Source organism: Camelus dromedarius, chromosome 3, assembly GCF_036321535.1.
Source record: "Camelus dromedarius isolate mCamDro1 chromosome 3, mCamDro1.pat, whole genome shotgun sequence".
Lineage (NCBI taxonomy): Eukaryota > Metazoa > Chordata > Mammalia > Artiodactyla > Camelidae > Camelus > Camelus dromedarius.
The window spans coordinates 11,960,034-11,987,875 of NC_087438.1; the positions used below are offsets into that span (position 1 = coordinate 11,960,034).

At 40.9% G+C, this 27,842-nt stretch overlaps 1 protein-coding gene and 1 long non-coding RNA gene across 3 annotated transcripts in view; one reads left to right on the forward strand and one right to left on the reverse strand.

The window, feature by feature from the left end:
* Positions 1 to 23: 23 nt before the first annotated feature.
* Positions 24 to 19,367, forward strand: LOC135319452 (uncharacterized). The gene is made up of 3 exons (XR_010378056.1): positions 24 to 96; positions 16,897 to 16,995; positions 19,301 to 19,367. It is a non-coding gene; the product is annotated as an uncharacterized LOC135319452 (long non-coding RNA).
* The window catches only part of RETREG1 (reticulophagy regulator 1), a 121,473-nt gene continuing 99,514 nt past the window's right edge, over positions 5,884 to 27,842 (reverse strand). For both annotated transcript variants that reach the window (XM_031443421.2, XM_010981981.3), the window contains 6 exons: positions 15,306 to 15,432; positions 12,665 to 12,749; positions 11,518 to 11,655; positions 10,696 to 10,760; positions 10,332 to 10,458; positions 5,884 to 8,123 (listed from right to left, as the gene is read on the reverse strand). In XM_031443421.2, the coding sequence (XP_031299281.2) occupies positions 7,630 to 8,123; positions 10,332 to 10,458; positions 10,696 to 10,760; positions 11,518 to 11,655; positions 12,665 to 12,749; positions 15,306 to 15,432 (1,036 nt within the window). In that variant the 3' untranslated portion in view covers positions 5,884 to 7,629. The remainder of the gene's footprint in view (positions 8,124 to 10,331; positions 10,459 to 10,695; positions 10,761 to 11,517; positions 11,656 to 12,664; positions 12,750 to 15,305; positions 15,433 to 27,842) is intronic.

Genomic DNA, 27,842 nt, shown 5'->3' on the forward strand with positions numbered 1-27,842 from the left:
GTTCCGCCTCCCGACCTATAGCCCCGCCCCCCGCGGAGACTCCCGGGAAAGCTAGGATAGCCTGCGGCTAATTCGGTCTGGCCTAGTTCGCCTGAGGTGAGTGTTGATCGAGTCGCCCGAGGTGGGCGTGGCCTGAGGTGGGTGGGGGCGGCCCCGCCCCCGCTGGTGTGGGCCTTGGTGATTGTGCAGTGAAGCGGGATGCTGGGAAGGCGACCGTCAGGCCGGAAGGGGGAGTGGGGCACCCGGGGCCGAGAGGAGAGGTCTGTGCGACCGCGCGGCAGTCCGGGCTTCTCTGAGGTCTGCCCGCTGCGACGCTGCAGCCCGGGAGTGGGTGTCACGAGAGCCAGGGCTGCTGATTAGCTCTCGGGGGAGCACCTGAGCTCTCGTCCCGCGGGCAGGAGTCCCGGCAAACCGCAGCCTCAGGTCGGAGGTTGAGGGAATTTACAGCAAAAGCCGAGTCCAGGTCGGAACCTCGGCGTTTCTGCGGCGGCCGGCCCTGCGGAGGGCGCGGGGGATTTCGTGGATGCAGTCTGCCAGCCGGGGGCCCAGGGCCCAGGGCCCAGCCCATCCTCTGCCCGGTATAAATAGAATTCCAGTCACATAGCTCATCTTAAATCTAAGAGTAGCCACATTTTTTTAAAAGCAAAAAGAAAGAGGCGAGATAGCCATATTTTATTTAACCCAGTATATTATCATCTCAACGTGTAATTAATAAGACAAAGGATTTAATGAGACATTTTACGTTGGCTTGTTGGTACCAAATTTTGGGTACCAACCCAAGTATGTATTTTACATTTAACAGCACATCTGACTTCGGGCCAGCCTCATTTCATGCGCTATGTTACCTCTGTTGTTTCATAGGTGGTAGTTCAGTTGTACAGGAAGCATGATGTTAAAGGCTTAGGGAATTCTTACACTTATCTGCACAGCCTTGCTGAACCAGTCAGCCTGTTTCAGAATTGAGCGGTTGCATGTTTAGAGTCCAAGTGACCCAGGGCACCAAAGAAGATAAAGATGTTTTTTAAAATGCAGGTCAAATCATATTGCTCTCCTTCCTCAAAATCTTCTGGTGCTTCCCCTGACTCAGAATAAAATTCAGACCCTTTACTGCTATGGTCTGAATGTGTTCCCCCACAATTCATAATTTTTTTCCTGCCTTCTCTAATCCGTTTCCATGACCCATTTCGGCATCTTTGAACTCTCTAGTTTCCTTACTTACTGTCTTAAAAGGGACATTGTTTTCTCCAGAATACTAATTTTCCAGTGGACTGCAATTCTACTGCAATCTCTGAGAGAGCCTTCTCTTCCCTCTTGGTCTACCCTGCGGCACAGAGATAACCACACTAATTCTCCTCAACCATATTTCCTCTTGTGTCCCTCATTTAGTTCCAGAATGGTTGTCTGTTGCCCACAGGTGAAGTTTAAATTTCTTTGTCTGGTTTTCAGTATCTATTAGAGCCTCTCCACCATGCTATCTCCAGGAATACGTGTGTGTGTTTTGTTTTGTTTTTTTCTAGACTACCAAGCAATTGTGCAGCACCAGCTGGGTGTCCTCCAGTTAACTCAATTCTAACACTATCTACCTGGAGATGATGTCAGGTCCCACAGGTTAGGTGTTCAGTCCCTCAAGAGTAGTTCCACTTCAGAACCCGACTCCAAGTCTAGTGTTATGTGTGCTTCTGAACAACTAGCTGTAAATCAGAGGTTTCCATGACCCCCTCCTCAGGTTCGATTAATTTACTAGAGCAGCTCACAGAACTCTGGAAACTATTTACTAGATTCCCAGTTTATTACAAAGGATATTAAAGGATGTAAATGATGAACAGCCATATGAGGAGATACATAGGGTGAGGTCAGGAGGTCTCCAAACACAGGAGATTCTGTCCCCCTGGAGTTCTGGTTGGGACACCCTCTCAGCCAGGCTACCTAGGGGCTTTACAAAAGTCACCTCATCAACGTAAGAAAAGACACTTTTTATCACTCTCATCACTTAAGATCTTTCAAGGGTTTTAGGAACTCTGTGCCAGGAATGGGACAAAGACCAAATATCTCTACTTTACTATATATCACAATATCACACTATATAATATCCTACTGGTTTTGAATTAAAACACCCCTGTCTTCAAGGAGATTTTTCTGACTTGTTAAAGATGGTAAGAACTACACAATTAACTAATACAATAAAAATGGAGTCAAGTACAATGAAATACAAAGAAAGGGGCAATGAGTATTTAGAATAGAAAAATGTTATCAGGGAGATCAGAAAAGTTTTCACTGTATATCTGAAATTAATACAATATTGTAAATCAACTATAATTAAATTAAAAGTTTTTATTAAGGAGTTGACATTGCAATGGGTCCTGAGGAGGGGGAAGTGGTAAAGTGGGGTGGAGCAGGTAGAAGAGATACAGTGGACGGAGGGAAGTAAGGGCATATTCAGGAAGAGTGCAGGTCTGGTTTGTGTGAGGGAAAAGGTACAGGGAAAGAAGGGGAAAGAGGACAGGGAAGTATTAAGGTATCACTGGGTAAAGAGTTGAATTCTAGAGTTGGCTGTTCGTTTTTCAGCTGGTAAACAGTAGGACTCTGAAAGTGTTTCAGTTTTTATGGGCATCAGGAATAGACCTGGGCCTTGAGTAGATCCAGCAGCAGTATCTGGAACTGATTGGAGAAATATCAGAAAGGAACCGGGCTAGAGCCAGTAGCTCCTCGGTAAATGCAAGCCCACTGACCAAGAGAGTTTTGAGTTGAATTTCTCCACAGCATATCTAGAGCATTATGTTAACGTGTCTAACCTCTGCTGGTAATACTATCAAGAATGTTTATTACCAAATCAGTCATTCTTCCAAAGAAGAATGAGTTTGCCCATGATCAAAATTTTAGATCTGAAAATAATGGAAATTAGAATTCCTTCTGGATACTGTGACATAGCCCTTAAAATAATTTGCTTAATTACCAAATTACTGAAGTTACTGTGCACAGTGACAGTACCCACGATGATGTTCTTTTTCAGCTTGGATGACACTGGGATGGTGATCTTTGATAATTACAAAATTTAAGATAAAAGCTAATCAGGTCACCTTCCAGTCAATCTGTACTACTTTCCATATTCCTATATTGCAGGGGCAATGATTTTTAAAGGGATAAGTATAAAGGTGATTGGGTTAGTTGAGATTAAATTTTAGGGGGTAGTAAATACAGATTGCAAAACTGACATACATTTATTAAGTGGTTTACAACTTCTATGAATTTCGTGTTCATAAAAATGTTAAGTAAAGCATTATGATTTTGAATAAACCATTTTAAAACATTTTACTACCTCTTAGTTTTTGGATATCTAGATATGCAAAGTTTTCTTAACAAGGGATTGAAGTTTATAGCAAAATCTGGTTATTGCAGCATTTAAAATAGTTTGGATCAGCTGGCATGTGGATTCTTTGAAAGAAAGAAAAAAACTGAATTAAAAAATCATTCTTTAATATTTAGTGAAATTCTGTTAAACTGTTATGATTATCATTCTTAATGTATTTTAAAAAAACCAAAAAACATTAGGTAAGGTGACATATTAGAAAGAGAACAGGCTTTGGGGGCAAAGTGGCTCTTCCTCTTAGTAGTTATGTGACTCTGGACAATTTATTTGACCCCCTCCTTCTGAAAAATGCCCTTAATACCACTTAATTGTAGAGGCATGAGGATTACACACGATCCTAACTGTGACAGTTTTCTACATGTTAGACTGAGGATTGACAGACTTTTCCTATAAAGGGACAGATAGGAACTATTTTAGGTTCTGTAGCCTATGGTCTTTGTCATAACCATTCAGCTTCTCTGTTAAGAGCATCAGACTCGGCATAGACAGAACGTAACTGAGTGCGGCCCTCTCCTAGCCATAGGTAGTAAATCACTATCTCTGGATACTGAAGTTTAAATTTCATTATCTTTTTCGTATGTCATAAAATATTCACTTTTTGAACTATTTAAAAATATTTTAAAAATCACTTTTCACTAGTGTCCCATAAAAACAGGCTGCAGGCCCAGTTTGGCTCATGGGCAGCAATTTGCCAACCCCGGTCTTCAACGTTTAATTCTTATGACATGCTGTGAGGTAGGTGCTTTATCTTAATTTTATAGATGAAGGAAACAGGTACAGATAGGTTCGGTGACTTGAAGTCCCACAGCCAGTACGTGTTAGAATCATTCAAAATGGCTAATGTAGAACCTTACAGATGTTTCAGAGTCAAGTGAAATAATAGAGAATTTTGCAACCTTTCCATCCTCTTATTCCACTCTGTTTATTAGATTATAAGGCCAATATGGGACAGGCCCATTAAAAGAAACTTTGCGTTTTTTCTGTAAGCATGGACTTGATTGAATTTTCTTTTTAATGTTCAAAAAGATGGCTTAGCTGAAAAAGGAAAAAAATCCCTATCTTGGTTTTATACAGCTTTTTTCCCCCTGAAAGGGCTTCAGACACTTTTTTTTCTTTCATTCATTCTCAAAACATCCCTGTGTGAGAGAAATAGCTTCCTAATTCTACGTCTGGGGAGACTGAGGTGGTGGTTTTGGGGTGTTACTGTGACTTGACAGTGTGTCTTACAGCCATAATATTACCAACAGAACTAGAACTCCTAATTCTGACATCCCATCCTAACTTAAATGCTGCAGCGGAAAGGGAGGAGTAATACGCAGAAGTACAGTTCAGGGACTTTGTGTTCATGATACACACGACCTCTGACAACAGTAGTTGAATGAAGGTTTTCCAGATCACGTCCTACTTGTAACTGACATCACTGGGGCAGTGTAGGGAACTACATCCACCTAAGTTTTAAACAGAAGAGGAAAACTTCTACATCACCGTCCTCTTAAGTGAAGATTTGCTCCTGGCCTAAGATCAGCAGTATACTGGCACTTGCCACTTGTTTCAAAAGTAAGAGTGAGATGCCTCAGTGGGTTCAAGATGTTTGCCAATTGCCAAACGTCGTAAAAGTTTCTTCTCCTAATATTCCATTCAACTGGGGAGGGGTAGTTTTGTTTAAAAAAAAAAAAACACTTCTGAAGTTTTTAGGGTAAGAAAAGAGTAAAGATGTTTCAGAATGAGAATATAAACACTGAGTTGGCCTTCCAAAACAAGCTTGAACTTGAGCCCTGCTTTACTGTTTCAGACCAAAATGCAGGATCAGTGTATGCTTTCCCCATTGTATGATTTTGCTCAGCATTTTCTACCGAATGTGAACAAAACATCTTTCTACAGCTCCTCTATAATTAAGAATAAAATCCATGCTTCATATTTTAATGACGCATAAATTCTCATGGTACGGGATATGTAATTTCCCACTGTGCTGGATCAATCATAGGATTCATTGTTAATACACCAGAAATAGGACTACATGTAATGTCCCCCCCAAAAAAAAACTACACACACTGAAAACAAACCTCTCAACATCCCTATGTCTGATAGAATTAAGAGTACCATTATTGCATTGTGTAAATTTATAATCACATATGTTCTTGAACAAATACTATTGAAGTGCATGTGTGGTTTTAAAGCTACTGTCCACAGAGAGCTGGTATATCTCCCCCATGGAACTGGCAACACATTTTTCTACCCTACCAACCTCCCCATCCCCAAGTCGCTCTTAATTTAGAGTTTATAACATTCGATTCTAGCTTTATTGTTCATACCATCAAGTCTTGAGTTTGCCTCTTTTGTAAGCGTGTCCAGTGACTTGTAACAGATTCTTTAATTACTTGAATTATTTAACTTCTTGTTTTCCCCTCAAAGAAGAAACTAAAAATACCTTTATACTTCTTTACTTCATGGCCAAGAATATTTTTAAATGAAGAAACATACACATCAAAAAAAAAAAACAAAACCTGGTGACAAACTACTTTATAAATATGTGACTGTATTTTTCTTCATGTCCAGAAACTCTTACTGAATAGAATTCAGATATGTCCCTCCAAAACCCACACAGTTCATAGATCTAACACCAGATTTTCATTTGTACCATAACAGGCAAGATAATGAAGGCACAAGCTCACTTTAAAGGACATCACACACAGTCATGAGGCACTAATGACACAGAAACAGAGTCAATCACGAAAAGCAGGTGTTCAGAGTCTTCAGTTACTTCTCCCCTTTAACATTTGGCAAAATTCCGTCTAGATATTTTAATACCTCAGAAAGAAAAAAATAAATAAGAGGTGCTACATTAAAATGTCAGAGGACCTATCATTAGTCTTTAGCAATAGCAAGAAAGGGATAAAATGAAGGGAGGGGACCACAGATTTCCTATATTCTGGGACGATCCTTCCTTTCTGAGGGCCTCAGATGTCTGTACGCATCTGTCCAAGTGCCAGCTGTACCTGAAGATTGAAGAGATGGCTGGTAGTTGCTGACATGGTCCCTCAACACGATTCAATGTTTCTATCACAAAAACAAAACTAGCTTGATGTCTGCTCTTGAGTCCTTTGTTAACAACCTGTCAAATTTGGTTATTTAAAAGTCATCTCAGAAGTTTAAAATAAAGGAAAAATATATTCTGGCTTCCTAAAACGAAACAGACTACAGATTTAGACTTCAATGGCAAATGAATACACTTGAAAGCCAAGCAGGTCTCCCTCCAGTAGGAGAGTCTACGCAGACTTCAAAAACAGTTACTGTTTCTCTATTGCCCATATCACATCGCTCTTAGAACACATCAGGAGCTATTTGCACAGTTTTAAGAGACTTTTTCCATGACATAATATATGACAGATGAGGATTTAACCTAGTTCTGAGCAGACAGAATAGATCTGCTCTCACAACATCCCTGTTACAAATATATGACAACTGAACAACAAAGCACAGCCCAATCTCTGTTTACATCAAAACCACCCACCGTCTACATGATACATGATTACTTGCTGTGGGTTAATAGCACCCACTGCTAGGCTAGAGCTGGCAGTCCGTGGGGCGTGTCATTTACAGGGAAACCTAAGGTCTGTAACTGCAGAAATCACATGGAAATGTACCAGCCTATTCAAAGTGGTTAAATATATTCTTTTACTTTTTCCTAGGAAATTAATTTTGGTAGTCTCTCCCAAGTCTTTCAACTAAAGAGACCTTGGTCATTTTTGTCTTTTTATGGTTTCAGGTATTAGGAACAATGGAGTTGATATAGCATGTATTCACAATTAATTGTTAACATTTCAGTGAGTTACAATAAGCTGTTTTTGCATGCTTGAAAAATTAACTGTGAAGAAAAAATAAGGAATACTTTTGGGAGGATCTCAATAATTGAGTGTTTTCTTTTTGCTTTAAAAACAACCTCTAATATTCAACTCTGACAACACGGTGAGTATATATATATATATATATATATATATATATATATACACACATATATAAAGTTCATTTCCATGCTCATTACATAAAAATAACTATCAGAAATATCACTCTATCAGTGGTCAGCTGATATATATCCAGTTAATTCACTGCAGAAGGGAAAAAAAAGATCCAAAAATTCTAAAGTAATCAGTAAAGCTCACAGTTCAAAAAGATTTTTTTTCCTTTTTTTTTTTTTCTTTTTTTGCTTGTTTGAAATGTTTTGGTAGTTTATCTGTGCTCTGTTGTGCAAGCTGATTCCCAGACTAATGGCCTCCGAGCAGATTTGAAAGGAAGCCCGAAGACTTCCTGTTTTGCTGGGCTTCTTCCTCCTCGTCTTGTGAAAGTCCCAGTTCACTCTCAATCTGATCGAGCTCTGACTGGTCAAGTAGTTCAAAGTCATCACCTTCTTCCGTGTCTGTGTCCTCCCCCAGGCTGGGTGCAGCCTGCGACAGTGCGTGCTGCACGCCCCCTAACTGGTCTTTGATAGCAGCGGTCACTGCGGCAGTGATGACATCCCCAGCCAGGTTGCTCATCAAGTGAAAGGTCTGGTCACTGCCCAGGGGAAGGGTGAGACCAGCCGCTGACTGCCTCTCTTTGCTCGGCCTGGGACCACTGTCCAGCTGTTCCTTTTTTCTCCTGAGCTCAGTGGGCAAGCCAAGGCTTAATTCATCTTCATCATTTGTTCCCGTGCCATTTTCTAGAGAGGGAAAATCTGAAAGGTCTCGAGAGAAAACTTCCTCACTAGGTCGGTCGAGATCTGTGAAGGTCGAGAACAGAAGTTTATACTTAAGCACCGAAATACACTGGAAATAAGAGCGCTGTCTGCAAGATCCCTGACTTGGGTCCGAATCCTCTGGGCAACCCTGGTGTTCAGCTAGCCTCCTGGCTCAGCTTCAGTCATCTTAATCACACATCGGACCTCTCCCCCAACTGGGATACTGTCTCTCCACACGTACACAAACACGACATTCCCCCGTGTTCTTAGTTTTCCTCTTAAACACAAATGCTGATGACTTACAATTAACCTATCTTAACATCAGCTGAGGCTCTGACTAGAGTTTTAAATATTCACCGAAATTTCATCTTGCTCTTGGGGAGGGAATTTGTTCTTAAGCCAATGTGAATGTGTATCATCTAAAATTTAAAAATTTTTAGTCGGACGTTTTCATAGGTTTTGGTCCAGCAGATGGTGAGTATCACCCAGCCTTCGCATTTTCATTCATGGAAATCTGAGTAACTGTAACTGTGTTTGTTTAAAGCAGTGAATTAAAAGAAGCTATTGCTCCTTCTGTTCCATATTCAACCTAAGAGCTTATGGAAACATCTGGATTTCCATGAATACAGCTGTACCTAACCATACCACTTTAACCAAACTCAGGTCTTGAACATATATAGAAACACTTGAAGATTTGGGATATCTGAAAGCAATGTCAGGTTAGTAGGTAGATGGTGATTTTATTGCTTTTCACTTTTCACAGAAAATCAGTATAACAGTTAACTCTTTATAACAGAGATTTGAATTCTTCAGGTTAACTTTGTTTTTTTTGGGGGGGGGGGTAGGGCAGGAGGTAATTAGGTTTGTTTATTTGCTTATTTTAATGGAGGTACTGGGGATTGAACCCAGGACCTTGTGCATGCTAAGCACACGCTCTACCACTGAGCTGTACCCTCCCCGAATTCTTCAGTTTAAGTAATGAAAGCCTTCTACATGGATGCGATTATCTTTGCTCCTTTTGTGTAAATCTGAGATGGGGGGCTTAAGAACAGAGGGTTTGTTATTTATCCTGGTCTCGTAGACATTTTCAACTTAAAGAGCTTGAGAAGACTTCAGTGATCCTCTTGTTCTAATGTACTTTAAAGATGAGGAAATTGAGGTCCACAGAAATTATGTCATTTGTTCAAGGTCATACAGTAAGTTAATGGCAAAAGCAAGGCTACACTTGGGTCTCCCAATCTCTGAATCTGTATTTTTTCAAGACTACACGGCCTTCCCCCTTCCTCAAGGAAAAGAAAGTGTGTTCTTGCTTGTAAAAATATATACAAAGCAATTTATTCATAATCCTCCATTATAATCTGTTTATATTTTCAGTATATTTTTCAGTACATTAAAATGACTTGAAATAATCCAATGAGACTAGCAAAAGTTAAGTTACTGCATAAGAATTGTCTCAAATTTCACTTTAAATTGTATTTAACCTAATTTTTAAAAAGAAAATTAAAAAAAAAAACTAACTTGGAAGAAAAACATGAGAAAGCCTGGAGTCAGCTTTGGATTCAGGAAACCTGCCCTCCCTGCACCGTCCCTCTGACCAAGGACCAGCCCTGAACACGCGGGATTAGCTTCTGTCCTCGCCGCTCCCATTACTGCTATCAGTAATGCCACCCGACATTCCAGAAGTTAATTTTTTTTCACCATCAATTATTTGTTTCCAAAATAAAGGCAGGTTTGGACATTGACTGGCTTAGAGTTTTTCTCTCATACTCTTAAAAAGAAGATGGCTTTTGAGATATAATTCATATACTATAAAATTTACCCTTTTAAAGTGTACAATGAAGTGGTTTTTAATATATTCACAAAGCTGTTACAACCGCAGCACTATGTAATTCTAGAACATTTTCATCATCCAAAGAGGAACATATTCATTACCAGTCACCCACCACCCGCTTTTGCCTCAGCCCCTGGCAGTCACTAATCTTCTTCCCATCATATGGATTTGCCTGTTCTGGACGTTCCATATAAATGGAATTACATAATGTGTGGACTTGGGTGTCTGGCTTCTTGCACTAGCATAACGTGTTCAAGGTTCATCCGTGTTGTCAAAGTGTCAGTTCTTCATTTTTATAGCCAAGTGATATTCCATTGTGTAAATATCCCACACTGTCCATTCAGCAATTGACAAAGTTAAAATACTTTTGCACGCACTCATAATAACAAGAATCAGAGCACCTAGGAGCATGGGCATACCGTCAGAAGTGTCGGTCTGAGGAGTGTAGCCTTCTGAAAGGTTGAAGGTCCCATTGTCCGTCCAGGTGACCTCGGACACGTCTGTGTCAGACACAGACAACTCTTTGGCGGCAGTCGTGAGGCTAATCTGTGTTAATACAAATACCAGTGACACAGTTTTAAACTTCTGCCGCAAATCTTTTGAAAAGATCCAACTAACACCAAAAATGTCAGAATAATAAACACCAGATGGGTATTTTCCTTTCGATATTGTTCAATCATCTTAGACAAATAGGAGGAGTCTATTAAAATCATTCCAGTTTTGCAATACATAAACTTACAGTCAAACCACACAGGAACAAGTGGAAAACGAAACAAAAAATACCTTAGGACAAAGAGCGGAAAAGTCTAATTCACTATCATCTTTGTGACTTTTTTCTTTATCTGCTTCTGTTGAGAAAAAATGGAAGCTTTCAGATTCCTAGACACAGTGTATTTTACCCCTTATATACCCTACCCCATATTCCTCAGATTCTCCAGTGCCTCTGTATAACTGTTTGCACCTGACAAGCTGCCCATAAGTGCGAATGTTTGGTTTCCAAGCGAAACGGTCCATGTCAGTAGTTCACCAAGTGTAGTCCTGGAACCAGCAGCATCAGCATCACTGGGAACCTTTTAGAAGTGCAAATTCCCTGCCCCCCCCCCCAGGCCAGATGAATCAGAAATTCCGAGGTGGTGCCCAGCAATCTGTGCTTTCATACGCTCTGGAGATGATTCGGATGCTCACTATAGTTTGCGAATCTATAAGGTCATAAGCCAAGTGAAAAAGTGAAAAAGGACCACATTACTTTTCCCTCTGTTTTCTTTGCCTTCCTCTTAAATGGCTCCCACACTCAGCACTACCTGTATCATGTGTTATTTCCATGAGTCCACCCAAAGGAAAACAATTTAGAGGACGTGAATAGTAAATAGCAAACAGAACTGTTGAAGCCCTTTCTCCCTCCCCTGGCAAAGCTGATCAAAAAGTCAATTTTCTGTATGTTTGAGAAAAAAATTAAAGCTTAAATAGGAAAAGGCTAGGGATTTGCTCCTGTAATATGTAGTAAAAGACTGAAACACCCTGAAATGTATTAAAGGTGATTTCATAATAAATAGCCAACTGATGTCTCATCTCACGCGTGGAATCCAGAATTCAAATGTTACCTACCGGCTCTCTCGCGTTTCTTCTGGTTAATATATTCTCTGATTCCAAAATCTAGTTTCAGCAGAAATGACTTGATTTTGCTGTATATTTTTTGTCCAATATCATTACACTTTAACAGTGGGCACAAAAATGCACACAGTACTGAAATACAAAGAAGAAGAGAATTTAGGGAGACTGACCTTTTTTTCAAAAGGCTACATCTTAGTATTTCTCAAAAATATTTTGGTTCCCTTACTGACCGATAGGTGTTTTTTCTTAGGGAAATGCCTCTGTGAAATAAATTCATAGTTTCTATTCTTCCCTTTGCAATGGAAACATTTTCTCCTGCACACACACATACACACACACACACACACACACACACACACACCCACCCCACTCAACTTGGCTTCTCCCACTCAACTTAATTAGAGATTTATCCAGATTGTTGCATGTATCAATTTTTCAGTGCTGAGTAGTAATCCATTGTAAGGATATACCACAGTTTGTTTACCCGTATATCCATTGATGGACATATGAATTGTCTTCTGGTTTTGGCTATTACAAATAAAGCTGCTTATGAACATTTGTGGACAAGTCTCTGTGTAGGTAGATGCTTTCCTTTCTCTTGGGTGGAATACCTGCTGTGGAATGGCTGGGTCACATAGTAGTTTTTAAGAGTCTACCAAACTGTTACCCAAAATGGTGGTTCCATTCTACCTACCCACCCACAATGCAGGAGCATTGCAGTTGCTCCATATCATTGCTAATACTTAATACAGTCAGCATTTTCATTTCAGCCATTTTGGTGGGGGTACAATGATGTCTCATTGGGGTTTTAATTATTTTTTCAGCTGCAGATCATGTACAAGGGGAAAAGTACTAGTGTGCTTGTCGGGGGTGGAGAATATAGCTTACTTATAGTTTTATTGACATAATTTAAAATTAATCACTTATAACCTTGCTTTTTGACAGCTATTCTTATAATTTTGAAACAGAAACATGTCTCTAGAATAAAGAGAAACTTTGTACAGCAGGAAATTAAAGAATAATCAACTTGTTTTATAATCAAGAACGCATCCCTCCTCTTCAAAACTATGGAAGGTCTTGTCGACCATAAAATGATACCGTATGTGTCACATACATTAGTCCCATGTTCTACTATACTTACACAGTAGATAGCTGAGTATAACCCCAGGAATGTAGCTTCCCAAGATCGTAAAAAATGTGCACACACTGCAGACCAGGAGACAAAACTAGAAATAACAGAAGTAACATGTGACCGTTATGCGTAACACCAAGACGTTTCAGAGCACAGGATACACACACAATTTCTCATCTATATTTGATCTATCATGTTATGGCAAATGTTTTTCAAACAGTGTTCTTTTGCACTTAAATCTGATTAATGACTGCTGTTTGATCTTAGCCACTTTCACATTCAGTAATAACCATTTCTAGGTTCCTGAAGCTGATCTCTGGCATGGAGAATAACGTCTCCCATTAATCACGCCTGCAGCTGTATCACGGACAGTGCAAGAGGCTGGAAGAGTAGTATGTGCCCAGAAACTTCTTTTTCTCAGGATCACTCACTGAAAACATTGCAGGCCAATAACGAAAGCTGCAAGTTCAAACTACTTCTGTAAGTCCATGGAAGTTCATAAACACAGCAAAACATGTTATAGAAATTAGAGGTATTTACATAAACACAATGGTAGTTTGCACAGCTGACAAGCGGCTGGGATAAATCTACTGGCCATGACTACCCTCCTTCTAACCACATCCATTCCCTCAAGTTGACCCCACTTCTAGGTCGCCTAGAAGCCAATGGCAAACGAAATCAATCCTACAGTGAAATTTGATTATGTTCTTTCTCTCTGTCAGTTACGGCCAAAAGAATCTTGGTTGTTTTAAGAAATTTAAATATCAAGGCAGAAAAAATCCTCCCATAAAATCTCCACTTCTTTTCCCACACTCTGTTCTTAAAAATAAACTATCTTACTTCTTTGCTTTATCTTTAAATTATGGCACTAAATTTAACTGATAAAGAAAATTCATTAAGTGAATTTCAAAACCAGTGGGGAGGGCATAACTCAAGTGGTAGAGCACATGCTTAGCACATAGGAAGTCCTGGGTTCAGTCCCCAGTACCTCCTCCAAAAATAAGTAAACTTAATTACCTTCCCCCAAAATAAAAACCTAAGGAAAAAAGGGAATTTCAAAACCACACACGAGGAAAGGAGACCTAAATCTCTGATCAATGATTGATTACAAGAACCCTCGGGGGGGAGTCTAAAATTCAGATTAATTTTAATTTTTCATTCTTTGGCACAGGGTTAATAAATTCACTAGCAAAAAGGAAAATAGATGAACTTGTTGGAACAAAATTAAGAGCTATTTCTCAAACATCAGGGGCACTGAAGAATATGGAATTCTAATAGCAAAATGGAAGAGGAAAGACCATAAAAGTTAAAAGAATAAAGAAAAGCATTACTATATCCAGAATTCAGTTTCACAAAAGGGATTTCATATTATTCGCTAAATTTGTAGCATCACCATCTTAGGCTAATTGACTTGGGGTGTGTTAATGCCCTCCAATGCAGAAGTTTTAAGTACAGAATCTTCTAAAAATGCATTTAATCATTTCAGTAAAACAAGCATCAAAAGTACAACTCACCTCCCCCTACCCCCATGTGGATATCTATTCTAAAAACTGCCTTCAGATTTAAAAAATTTGTCCATATACAATGCTGCAACGTTAATGTGCTCAAAAATGTGTCCAAGTATAGTTCTGTTACTCAATACCATTGAAGTTAAGAGATTTCCCGTAACGTGGTACAAAGAGAGGGTAACGCGAAAGTTCCTAGGTTCTTCCTTCCAACTACAGGTGGACATTCAAGAAACATGACTACAACACTGGAAGGGAGGGAGTGTCCTGATGTCCCTGGACCTCACCTGTGCTATCAAGGTCAGCTGGAGCCGCCTCTGCACATAAAAATACTACAAATGGGTGCACTTCTCCGCACAGTCCCTTTCAAACCACCCTCGACTTTCCTCCTAGTGGGTTTTCATCTTAATTGGAAAAATACTCATTTCACTTATATAATCACTATAGATGTTTCTGCCAAAGATTTTCTTTCTTAAGTAAATCATATAAGAATCTCCACTTTTTGGACTGAAAGCGAGACTCAGATACCTCCAAAAGCATCCTCCAAGGGCTGTGTGTTCATTTTATCTCCCTTTGACTTCAAAACCAGCCTATCGAGGTTAAATAAGTGTTTTTAATTGAAGCATATTTGATTTACAATGTGTTAGTTTCTGGTATACAGCACAGTGATTTGGTTATACATATATATATTCTTTTTCACTATAGGCTATTACAAGGTATTGAATATAGTTCCCTGTGCCGTACAGTAGGCCCTTGTTGTTCATCTGTTTTATGTATAGTAGTGTGTATCTGCAAACCCCAAACTCCTAATTTACCCCTCCCCTTCCTTTAAAACGAAATTTCCAATAACACATTTTTTTCTCCTTGGTCTGGCTGAGAAGACCAATCGCCATTCATTTTAGTTAATAAGCTCCATAAATATATATAAAATAGGAAACCAAGCCAATTGCAAAACATAAGGTTGAGGATTTCCTAGTGCTAACACACTAATATTTCTGGACCTATCAGTTTTTGTGGCACGGGTTCCCAGTATCTTATACAGAGAACTGGAGAATCCATACAAGCTGATACAATCGGTTAATACGTTGGTTTCCCATTGCACATTTTAAAGCACACACATCATTCTCCTTTCCTGGAAAACTTGCCTTGCCGGGGCTCTGCTGTTTAAAAAGAGACATTTCTTGAAGAAATAGGCTGAAATTCATCCATGATTCTGCAATACAGTGGCTGAGCCCAGGTCTCTCATCTGGTTTGGAATTGATAACTTCCCAGCTAAAGAGAGAAAAAGAAAAGAAAAAATTGTAACTGAACTTGGGACGATTCACTCAACATTCTTTATTTCAGCAAATATATATATTGAGCGCCTACTAGTGGTCACATTCCCTGGCTCCGTGACGCTGTGTGACTTCAGAGATGAACAAGCCAGACACCTGTCTAAGGAAGCACACACAACAAGAGAAGAAACGCAGGCTAAGCACCGAGTTCCACAATGATCTGGTCACAGCGAAGGAAAAGTCTAGGGGGAGGGCTTTAGGACATCTTCGCTGAAGATGTCACCTGTATGCTGCAATCTGGATTTGCGCTATTTACCATAATGGCTCGGAAGGGTTCCAGACAGAACCTCACACAGCACATGCAAGAGGCCCTGGCGTGAGGAGGAGCTGGAGCCAGTGTGACAGCAGCAGAGCGGACCAGAGAGTAACTCCGTAAGAACCTGGGACGGCAGGAAGGGACCTAATCATACGGGGCCTTCTGGGACGTGTAATCATTTTAAACTTAAGGATAGGGAAGCCACAGTACTTTTAAAGACACCTTGGCTTTAAACTTATCACCATCAACATCATGAACACCAACAAGGCATTTTCAGTATACAGCTGATCCTTGCAAAACACCGCAGTTAATCCGTGTATAATTTATTGTCAGCCCCTCGTATCTGCGGTTCCTCTGCATCCGCAGATTTAACCAGTGACACACCCTGTAGTATTTACTGAAAAACATCCACTATATGTGGATCCATGCAGTTCAAATGCGAGTTGTTCAAGGGTCAACTCCACACTAGGGCTGGTTAACTCAACAGAAAATTGTTAACTCAACAGGATCTCACAATATCCGGCATTTTTCTAGCCTGTCTTTTCCTGATCATCATCATAGAATGTGCTGAACGTGGTGCATGTGCCAGGCGTGTGCTGTGGGTCCCGCCCTCATTTCTCCACAGGAGTCTCAGTGAACTAAAAACTAGCAGCAGCCGCTCCAGGAAGAAGACATGCAAATACTGGGCCGTTCCTAAAGTTACAATGAAGTCAAGTTCAAATCCCACCCTTGCAATCCTAGCACATCACCTAAACATACCAGTTCAAACAAGCTCTGTTAAGGGTCCCCAAATTCTTTCATTTCATGGATAATTTTCAGCGCCTACCACGTGGAAGGCACTGCCACAGAGCTAAGGAAATGACACTAGCTAAACAAACGTGTCTAGTAGAGGACAGAGATCGTTAGTGAAGTGTCATCTGAGCTATGACTGCGAGGGCACGGGGCGGGGGGGATCGATCTCCTACCCAGAAATTATGTCCATATAGATTCTGTTTCTTTTTAATAAAGTTTCAACACAAAGGTAATTTGTAAATTCAATAATTCAATTTCCTTTTTAATATAAATTTGAAGTTATATTTAAGTAAGTGCAATAGCATTAAAAAAGAAATAAAAAATATTTCTTGCCCTGCCTCTTTGTTCTTTCAGCCTTAGCTAGTTCTCTGCCGGAGAGTTTCTGAGCAGCCAGGTGTCCAGGCGGATGCCAGCCCACCAGGCAGGCACTGGCCAAATGATTTCCTGACTGTGGTAAGAAATGAACTTTCAGGGACGTTTAGCTATAGTTTATGTATTCATTAACTCTACCCACTCTTGAATCACTGAGCAAGGCTGTTTACATCAGTGACCAAGTGTAGCCCTGGGTTTGCATATCCTACGAATGATTCCAGACCTATTAAAAGAAACAGTAAGTGTGTGGCTAGGAGGCCACTATCTGTAACACAGTCTTGCCAGTATGTCAGTTTAATGGGAAAAGATATTGTACAGGAAAGTCAAAGCCAAAATGGTTATTAAACTGTGGCTTGCTTTCTAGAACAATGTAGACTTGTTATAAATTGTCAAGGGTACACTAGTGTAATGGGACCACAAAGATGACAGAAATGCAGATTTAAATTTCGGTTCTCTATGCATATTGAGTAGTAATTTAGGATTTGGTTGAACCGTTTGGCAAATATACTTATAACAAAAATCAACAAAAAACTTATAATGGAATGGAACTATTTGATTATTATTTTAATGATTTCAATGGGATGAATGAACATTTTGTATTTTGACACAAATTTAAAATACACTTTCATTAGGATAATGAACAAATCAAGTGAGTTGCCTTCAAACAATGGAAGATGGAACAGCAGTGGAAATGAAGGAACTCAGACTCCATGTCTGTACATGAACCTCAGGATCATAAGATTGAGAGGAAAGAAATCACAGAAGAACAAGACACAGAATGATTTCATTTACATAAAGCTCAAAATCACACTAACAGTTATTAAGCAAGGAAATGATAAAAAAAAAAACCAAAACAAAACAAACAAGATTCAGGAGAGGGGTTACCCCAGGTGGGGGGATCCAGGGAGCAAGACTGGAGATGACAAGTAGGAGTTTCTTGGGTATTTGTCACTTTCTGTTTCTTAAATTAGGTGCCGAATAAACGAAACCTGACTCACCGTCCTTAAAGCTACACATATCTACACACGGATACACAGATGGCCTTTATTTAAAAACTTGATACTTAAATGTATAGTCATGTTTTTTACTTAATGAATAACATTCTTACATGAGTATATTTCACTTCACATCCTATAGTCAAAATACAAATATTACTGAAGTTTTTGCTTCAGTTTATTTCTTTTGTCTCCAGCTTTATTGCGATGTAGTTGACAAACAGCACTACGTAAGTTTAAGGTGGATGGCATAATGATCTGACGTACACACAGCATGGAAATGATGAGCACAACAAGTTTGGTGATAATCCATCATTTCGCACAGATACAACATTAAAGAAACAGAAAAATACATATTTTTCCCTGGGATGAGCACTCTGAGGATTTACTCTCTTAACAACTTTCACATATAACATAGAGCAGCGTTCATTGTATTCATCATACTGTGCATTACGTCCCTAGCACTTATTTAGTTTATAACTAAAAGCTGGTACCTTTTGACTGCCTTCATCCAATTCCCCATCCGCCACCTCTGGTAACCACAAATCTGGTCTGTTTTTCTATGAGTTTCCTGGTTTGCTTATTTGTTTGTTTTTGAAGCATAATTCACCTACAACACTATGTTAGTTCCTGGTACACAACATAGTGATTTGACATTTCCATATATTTTTAAATGATCGCCGTGATTGAGTCTAGTGTGTGATCATTCGTCACATACAAAGACATCACACAGTCACTGACTTTCCCCCCACACTGGGCAGCCAGCACTGGTGATGCTTCAGTTACTTTACTTGTGAAGCAAGGGGCTCTGTCCTTGCCCCTCTGCCCTGTGCTCCAGGGGGCGGGGGGGACCCATGTATGCTCTGGGAATGGGCTGCCAGCCCAGCTCCGGGGGGACAGCCCCTCTGCCATGCGATTTGTGCCTCAAGGCTCTGCCCTCCTCGCTTAGGACCTCAGACCAGCTGTCTCCTGTGGGGCAGCCCTGTCCCAGTGGAACCAAACCCGAATTCCTGGGGCTGGGCAGAGCTGCTCCACAGGACCCTAGGGTCATGACAATGAGGGACAGTGGACCAACCTAATCCATAGCCAAGAAGAACAGTTTCTTCTGGCTAGAGCCATGAAAAACAGTGTTTTGAATACATGGTACTTTGAATACATAGGTGCTGGGACCTTGTTCTAATCCTACCTCTGGGATTCATGTCTCAGAAGTGACACCCCACTTGTAAACATATTTTACTACTCAAGTAAGTGAATGTCCTAAAATTAGAAAAGAGCCTAGTCTAATACTAAATTACTTAAAATTACCTAAATTATGCTATAGAGACAATGTTATAGCAAAGTGCTTAATACATATTACAGTGAAGAAACTAAACTTTGTTTTGTATTTACAGATCTTACCCATCTTCATGGTGGATTTCAAGGGGACATAAAGACACTTCAGTATCCATCCATCACCTTATCCATTGATTCAATAAAAAGTTACCAAGTTCCCTTCGTGTCTTACATTATACTTGGTGTGCTGTATTGTCATTTTAAACCAACAAAAACTGAATACCCGCAGCACTGTTCTCTGTGTCCATAGATGCCACTTGTTAGTGGGACGAGGGAACATGGGAATATTCACCCTGTGGATGTCTTCCATAGCCATAAGACACTCCATAGTAAATCTCTACCATTTGGAAGAAGCCTCATGTGACAGTACTTTGGGACAATAAATTCCATTATTACTTACATTTATGTTAACAAAATAGCCTTAAACAATTCCAATGATTTCTGAATTACTGTTACAATCACAAACAGAAATAAGAAATTCCCGTGTAAATCATGCAAATATTATCTAATCAAATGGGTTTTGGAAAGAGTAGTAAATGTTTAGTAAACTAAAACTAAAAAAACTACTAAAATAAATGTATAGATCATCCTGAATAAAACTTAATGGAAATATGTATGGTTTAAGAAGAAAATCTGGATTCAAGGGCAAAGAAGAGATGTCAATCTACACTTCTTTAAATGAAACACGGACCTAGAAGGGTCATTTTCTGTGTTTCATAATAGTTTTAAATTGCCCAGTAATTAATATTGATTGTCTATTTCTATTGTCTTCCATTATATATAGTCTACCATTAACTTATATGTCACCATGGTTCAATTTCTGTAATATAGGTACAGAAGGTATTTGAATAATGTAGTTATATAATTGAGAATGGAATGAGAAAACTGACATCAACTTTTCAAATTCCTGTACTTTAGATGAGGAACATGACACACGTTTTCTCAGTTAGCTCGAGGCCAAGACTCCTGATTTCCAATACAGTCCTCTTCCCTTTGAAACATGTTTCCTCTCCAGAGGAAGAGTAAATTCAATGACATCCTTGGAAGACACCACATATTGCAGTTTAGAACAAGAAGGAACATACGACGTTCCTCCTCACTCCTTTCTTAGAGTCAAGAAGAATGAAGTGTGGTCGACCAAGACCAGCATGGCATCGTTTGGGACCCACCCTTCCCAGAAAAATAAAAAAAAAAAAAAGAAAGAGCACTTCCTGTGCAGCATCCAAATAGTCATCGGAAAGGAAGATGAATGGTTGGTTCACGATTAGTACAGGGGACATCCATGCACACGCGTGCGTGCATACACACACACACACACACACACACACACACACACACACACACACAGGCTCTGAGTTGCTCCATGGTAAGACTCTAGGTTTTCCTAAAGAGTCTTGTCTGGAAAACACACAACCAGAGATAGAATCTCCTGTGAATACTGGACGATGCTGGGGAAACAGATCTTTTACATGGTGTGTGGCTGTCTTCCCACCACCCTTGGCACTGGTCAACGTGCAATGCAAGGTCCAACCAACAGAAAAGGAGGCTGAAAATCAGTGAGAACCTTTACCAAGTTCTTCACCGAAAAGTGTAGGTCCTCCACGATTGAAGCTCATCCAAGGGAGAAAATGAGCTTCCAATGGCTTTAGTATTACTAATTCCAGGGCTCTTTTCTTGAACTCCATAGTTTCAGAGAGAACATGCATATTCCAGATTCAAAGGAAAGTATGGTTCTTTTGGGAAGTAAGCTTCTTTCTTTCCTTCCTTCCTCCTACCCTCACTTCCTTCCTTCCTTCCAGCTAGTTTTCTCTCCCCACCTGCCCTCCTTCCTGAAGCACACTCTGGCCACGGAATAAGGACCACTGAAGAGTCCCTGCTCATGGCTATCAGCGCCACCTTCCCAGACTCTCAGAGGATCCAGTTCCCACGGCTCCCAGTGAGAAGCCACACCTCCCAGCCGTCCCAGGGCCATGCCGTCCTCCACACGGGCTCGGCCCAAGGGTCCGCAGCTGTGCAGAGCTTTCCAGAAAAGCCACCAAACCGAGGCCCCGGCAGTCCATTTAGTTACATTCTCCGTCTTAAGAGAAACTAAAGGACAGATTTTTAACAGAGGATATTCTGCATGGTCAAGATAAGCGGTCATTTACTGAAGAACCAATTTCTGGTTCCACCCTGTATGAGAAGCTCTAAGGGAATAAGAATTAAAAAGATGACTCTTCAGACAAGTGGCCTCACTTTATCACAGAAGGGAGCTCTGGCTTCCTGGCAGAATCAGACGCTGACATCCCTTCTTTCTGCCCCCATGTCCCCGTAAGGATACAATTAGGCATATATATTAGATGTTCCAGCCGAAGTAATCTCTTTAGGCAGTTCTCACATGGAAAGTGTGTGTAAACCGCAAGGCACTGTTTAGACAGCAGCCTCGTGGCCTCACAACAGAAATTCTGCTGGTGCAGGCCTGGGGTGACCTTAGAAACCTGCCTTTTGCGTAAGGGTCCCAGGTGATCCTGAAGCAGCTGTTTCTTACCCTGAGTTACAACTAGAAGCACCCAGTGAGAAAGTGACACAGAATTCCTGTTTCAAACAGAGAGAGGAGCAGGGAATTGGCTTCAGGCAAGATAGCGGAGCAGGGACCCAGCTTGCCCTCCCATTTGAAACAACTAAAAAGAAAAAAGAAAGGAAAAAACAGATAAAATATCTGTACATTGATTTTCTAGAGCTAGGGCATTATTGTAAGGACAGTGAGCCATGGGGGGCACCTTGAGTTTCAGGCCACGGAGCAGAGAGGAGCCTGACAGGTGGGTCCTGGTGACCACCTGAGTTGAGGAGACAGAAGCGAGAGGCAAAGAGGCTGGAGGTGTCAGGACAGGGTGCAGGAGGGCCACCTGCGGGGTGCCCTGGAGTCTCCAGCTGCAGGTGACTGGTGCACGTGGGTGAGGAACACAGAGGCCAGGAACAAGGCATCAGAAAGGAAGACAGGGATGAGCTCTGCTCCCACGGCTGGGAATGACACCCAGTCCCACCTACTAGACGGGAAAACCTCAGCATTCACATGTCGGATAGAACACTCAGAAGAATCTTGCCTCAGTAGCTGAGAATAATGAATCCTAGACTAAACACTGCTGCGGTCCTAACAACTGAAGAGCAAGGTTCAAAAGGATCAAATGGATTTTACGCAATTTAACTGTGTCATACGTAGGAATAACAAGTGGTGAGTTTTATTATGAAGCAAATAACCCACATGGTCAAAGTGGGATCTAACGATTTTATTTCGTTTCCTCTCATACCTCTTTTACACATTATAGTGTACCATTTTCTTTAAAAGATCTAAACAAAAACATTGTTATTTAAAGACAAGTTTGTCTTTGTGCAGTTTAAGGGCTGCATCCTCGGACCTCGAATGCACTTTGATTTCGAGATGCAGCGCCCAGGCCTCTCCGTTAGGGGGTTCTGTGAGACTGAGAAATGTGACACGAGAGCTCTAAAAATAGACTGTAATTCTGTATGAGAAAACACGTGCTAGCAGCCCGTTTCATCTCTTTCGCCCCAAGAGCCTGTGAGCACAACAAAAAGTACTGCTGAGACAAATGAGTCCTGGCAGAGAACAAATAATGTCCCTCAGTATCATTCCCTTCCGTTCATTCCAATCCACAGGCATTGAGTGTGGTTACCTGTCACCAGTCCTGGCCGGGAGATTTCAAGATGACTAAAGGCACAGCTTTTGAAAAATGAGTGAAAGTGTACATGTGACCCCAAAATGATTTCTCTCTCGCCCTCATTATATATGACACTTCTTTGTCAAATGACATTTAATTGAATCTAGGGCTGTTGGGGAGAAAAACATTCAAGAACTGAGCTGGGGATTGGATAACAAATAGGCTTCATTTATTCCAAAAGTTTCCTGACCTGGAAATCGGTATTTCGTGAGAAATTCCTTCTGGCACCACTTGGGTCCTAACTCCTGACTTCTCCATGGGGTCCCTGGGTCCGGGAGCACTGTCTGCAGACATTACCCTCACATGACCCACGAGCATCTGGGAATCCCGAGAAGAACAGGTCTGGTGCCTGTGAAGTTGGCCAGAATGTGAAGCTCCATGAATCTCCATCCTTCATATGGGACAGAGGACTTCAGTCCCTTTTCTGATTCAGCTAGGCAACTCAGTCCACTGGAGAGTATTTTCAGATACTGCTGTTCCCTCTCAAACACACACACACAAACACACCTTTCTGGTCACTTTTTAGATTTCCCATATTCTTAAGAACTCATATTGCAATGATCATTTCTGAAGATCTTTAGAACTGTCACACTACCTCCAGAGAAAATACATCATTTCATGCTATTTGAGACTTTAAGTCCACAGGAATTGGAAATTGAAGCCAAACAATATTTTACAGAAAGTTTGCAGTGTCAACATCCCATAGGGACAGACCTTTTAAAAAGGGGATTTGTAATCACCTAACTTGTCACCTCGCAACCGGGACAGACAGCTGCTTCACCCATCGCACCTATAAATACGCTTTGGCTGGGAGCCCGCACAGCCCCGTCATTCTCGGCTGGTGACTAACGGTCTCGTGTTCTCTGTTGCTGGTGAACATCTGTTGATGTTAACTCCTGACGAATTTTTCTTAGAAAGGTCAATCAGTCTCCAGTTACAGATCTGGACGTTTCTTAGCACGATGTGTTAGAATTGTTTTTAATCCTGCGGGTAACGTGACGTGTTCCTCTGAGTGCGTGCGTGTTTGCGTGCCAGCGTCTGCAAGCAGAGAGACAACCTAAAAACAGGGATGTGTTTCCCTGCACAAACACTCAGATTTAGAACCATGACAAAGCAAATAGGATATGTCAACTGGAGGATTAGATAAGCAAACAGGAGATTAAGAAATTTCATAGTACTCAATTTGAAGTCTTCACTTTCTCAGACCACTGTACCACATGAACAACTTAACTTCTCCCCGGGGCCAGGGGACCAGGAGGCACCATCTGAGTGTCAGCTCCTTCTGCCCTGAGAGGCGTCTGCAGCCCGGGGAGGGTGTGCAGAGGTTGATGCCCTCCCTCCGGTCAACTTAGTGTTTTATTTGGAGTGCTTTCTCTTTTTTTTTTTATACACCAAGTTTCAAATGAATTGGCGATCAGTCACTTTGTGAAATGTCCCTTTCTCCCTCTCTTTTTAGCCTCGGCACTGGCACGTCCTTGGAGCAGAGATCATCCCCACCGAGATGACCTGGAAGCCTGGCACTCAACCGCCCCTCAGGTTATTTCTTCTATTATTCTAGTTTCTATGAACAGATGCCAGTAGAAGTTATTTTCCAGCCTTTTCAACTTTGTTAACGTCTCCACAAGTAGATTTTCATAAGCCCAGGGCATGAACAATTTAAATTCCATTACTAGCTCCAAACAGGCACCTCCTGGAAACCTGCAGGGGATTAAACATCTTTTCATTTGTGGAAGCAGGGGTTTATTTCAGTCACTAGCCCTGAGGGAAGAAAAGGTTTCTCCTTTATCCCTGAAGGTCAAGTAATATCTGAGAATCAGGAAACATTCTTCAAGGAAAATAAGAAATTGTTATCATGATGCAAGTTGGCTAATTTGGATATACGCCTTTCTTTGCATTCTGCTTGGGATTCACAATTTCCAAGCAAGTAGGATCCAGGATTTACTGTAATTGGAATCAAAAGGAAGTGTCTCCTTCCTGCTTTTTCTACCTTGACCTAGTTACATGAAACTTAAGCTTCTGAAATAATATGTGTTTCTTACAGTGCAAAATTCTTCATTAACAATATAGTTTCTCATTTTGGTTTTTTAGAGACCTTACTCATTGTACTGGGCCAAAGTAGGTATACACAACCCAGACAGATGAAATGATAATCAAGCTCCTCCAAAGTGCTTTTTTCATGAAGGCCAATTAAAATTCATTTTGCTGGGAGAATCTGTTGTCAGTCTTTGTGATAAAGGGGGTATCCTGGACTACGGCAAACCTGGAGTCAGTGACTATCAGTCATTGGGATATTTATTTAAAATGCTACAATGTTCAGTCATGGGCTGCAGTCCCACCTTAGCCCCTTTAAATAGCGCATCTCCCCTTTATCTTCCTTTATAAGCCGGTGAATGATGTTGGTGGCTCTTAAAGGAACATACCCTTGCCAAGAGGATCACTGTTATCAGTCATAAAAAAACGAGAATTGCATTACAATGTCTGAACACCTGTTATATTGGCCACTGGCCTCCCTCAAAAGAAGATTTTAATAATAAGCTACTGTGTGTATATTGTATGTTTTAATGGTAAATTAGTGCAACACCATACTTCAGAACAGCATGCCCGGAAATGGGTATGTATTTGGGGGTGGAGGTGGGGGACAAACTGGAAAGGAATAGTGAGGGAGAAGGGAGACACGGCTGTGGGCACATGTCACCGAGGAGGTGTCTGTGGCCCAGGGAGGGTGTGCAGTGAGTTGATGCTATGGAGTGAGGACAAATATCAAAAGAAGTCATTATTTCTCCTAGTGATAGTCTCTTTAGGAAAACAAAATTATAAAAACTAATTAATAGAGCCTGTCAGATTTAGAGAGAGAGTTTACAGAGGAATGCATTTCCCCTCCTTTCTCACATGCACAAAAGAGCATTAAGATTTGGCGGATAAAGAACCACAATAATCGTCACTGTGCGTTGTACACATGGAGACGGAAGGGATTCCTGAATTCACTTTTATTTAACGTAACATCTAACATTTTATTTCCATTCACATTAGGAATTTGCTCAGAAAGACTTACTCTTAAAAATTAGTATCCCTTGTGACATGTAGTTCAGTGCAAAGAAGTGAGATGTGATGGGTCTAGGCTAAACCTTATTACTCTAGTGGGTCAGCTGCCCGCCATCTCCTCCGTCCCCCTTCGTTTTTACCTGTTGCAAGTACTCCACTGTCTGCCTCTAGAGTTCAAGTCTCTGTCAGTGGTGTCCGGGAGAAGCCAATGGCTGCCACGTGTGCTTTGTGTGTGGGTAAACGGCGAAGCCAGCATACTGGAGACCATCTGCTTGCCCAATATTCTAGCCATTTCCAGGAAGTCTCCTTCACTCAATCAGGTATCACAGGAAAGGGGGCTGTGTGTCCACACCTCCCACGGCTGCCTCGGGCACAATGCTATATCCAAACCCCTTACTCCTCTCACTCTAGGTCATTGTTTACTAGATTGGCTAGTCGGTAAAATTTTAAATGCCTTCTTGTTTTATACACATACAGAGTTTATTAGTATTCCATGTTTTGCTTGTACTCTATTTTAGGGGAGCAAAACTTGCCATCCCCTAATTGTCTCTTTGGCATGGGATTATTTTGAGCTAAAAGCAATCAAGGCCCAGAAAACTCAAGAAGAAACTTTGACCTTCCCCCCAACAGCCTAAAAGAATTTAGATAGAGGGTCTGTTCCAGGAATAGAGCCATCACCAGAGAAATCTGCAAAGAACACGGGCTAAGTGTGGTGGGGGAGACTCAGCAGGCCTAGAGATGAGTCCACTCTGTGTCCTGTTGTTTCCTCCCAGCCCAGCAAATATTTATTTACCAAACATTTGCTTTTCTATCTCCATGTCAATGGCCTTCCTTGCCTTTGAAGTCTCAAACCACTGCCTTCAACATCCTCTTCTGTCTTTAGCTGAAGATGGTAGTTAAGGTGAGGGTTTTGGCCATCCTGGTGAGTCACTCAGCTCTCCTGGGTCTCTCCCAGGTATACATATTAATAAACTTTGGTTTGATTTTCTCCTGTTCATCTGTCTCACGCCAACTTAATTCTTAGACCAGCCAGAAGAACCTAGAAGGGTAGAGGAAAATTTCTTCCTCCTGGGCAGTATAATTTAGTTACATGAAATAGACTTTATAAGAGCCTATAGAAAGATGAGCTAGCTCTTTGATCAACCTCAGTCATTTACTTTCCCTCTGTGAGAACCATCCAGAACCACAAGGACAAAACTACTGTGACATGGCATTTAATTGGGCCTGGACATTCCAAGAGTTGTCCCCACCCAGATAAGTAAGTCAACTAAGTGGTGCTAAACATTCTACCTTGAGCTCCTTGGGAGATCATCATCCTAGGTGAGAGCCATAAAGGTAAGGAGTCTTCAGGGAACTGATCACAGCCAAAACGGAACCAATGGGGCCAGATGGTCAAAGAAACCACTTATAATTAAACAACACAATGACTATTTTAAACAAAGATGCACTGAAAGACAGAGATATCTTTTCATCATTGTCTTGAAAGATATTCTATTTTTACATTGTATTTTGATCAGAACTGAATTTTTTATACACATTCTTCTCTCTTTTTTTTTCCTAACTCAATTTACCATAATGTATTTTCAAGAAATGGAAAAATGGCTCATCAAAATGTTGGGTTCTAGAAAAGGTAATTGTTTTTAAAGACAGATATAAGCCTTTGCTTCTCTTCTCATAAACAAAGGCTTATACCTTCTAATCTATGTAATCGTTAACAGAACTGTCCAGTACCAACATGGTCTGAGTAATCCCTGTACACACTGTAGCCAACAGACACCCCAGACGCTAAGCATATGACTAGAGGTCTTCAAAGTTAAGTTCACTTTGAATATATAGCCAGAGA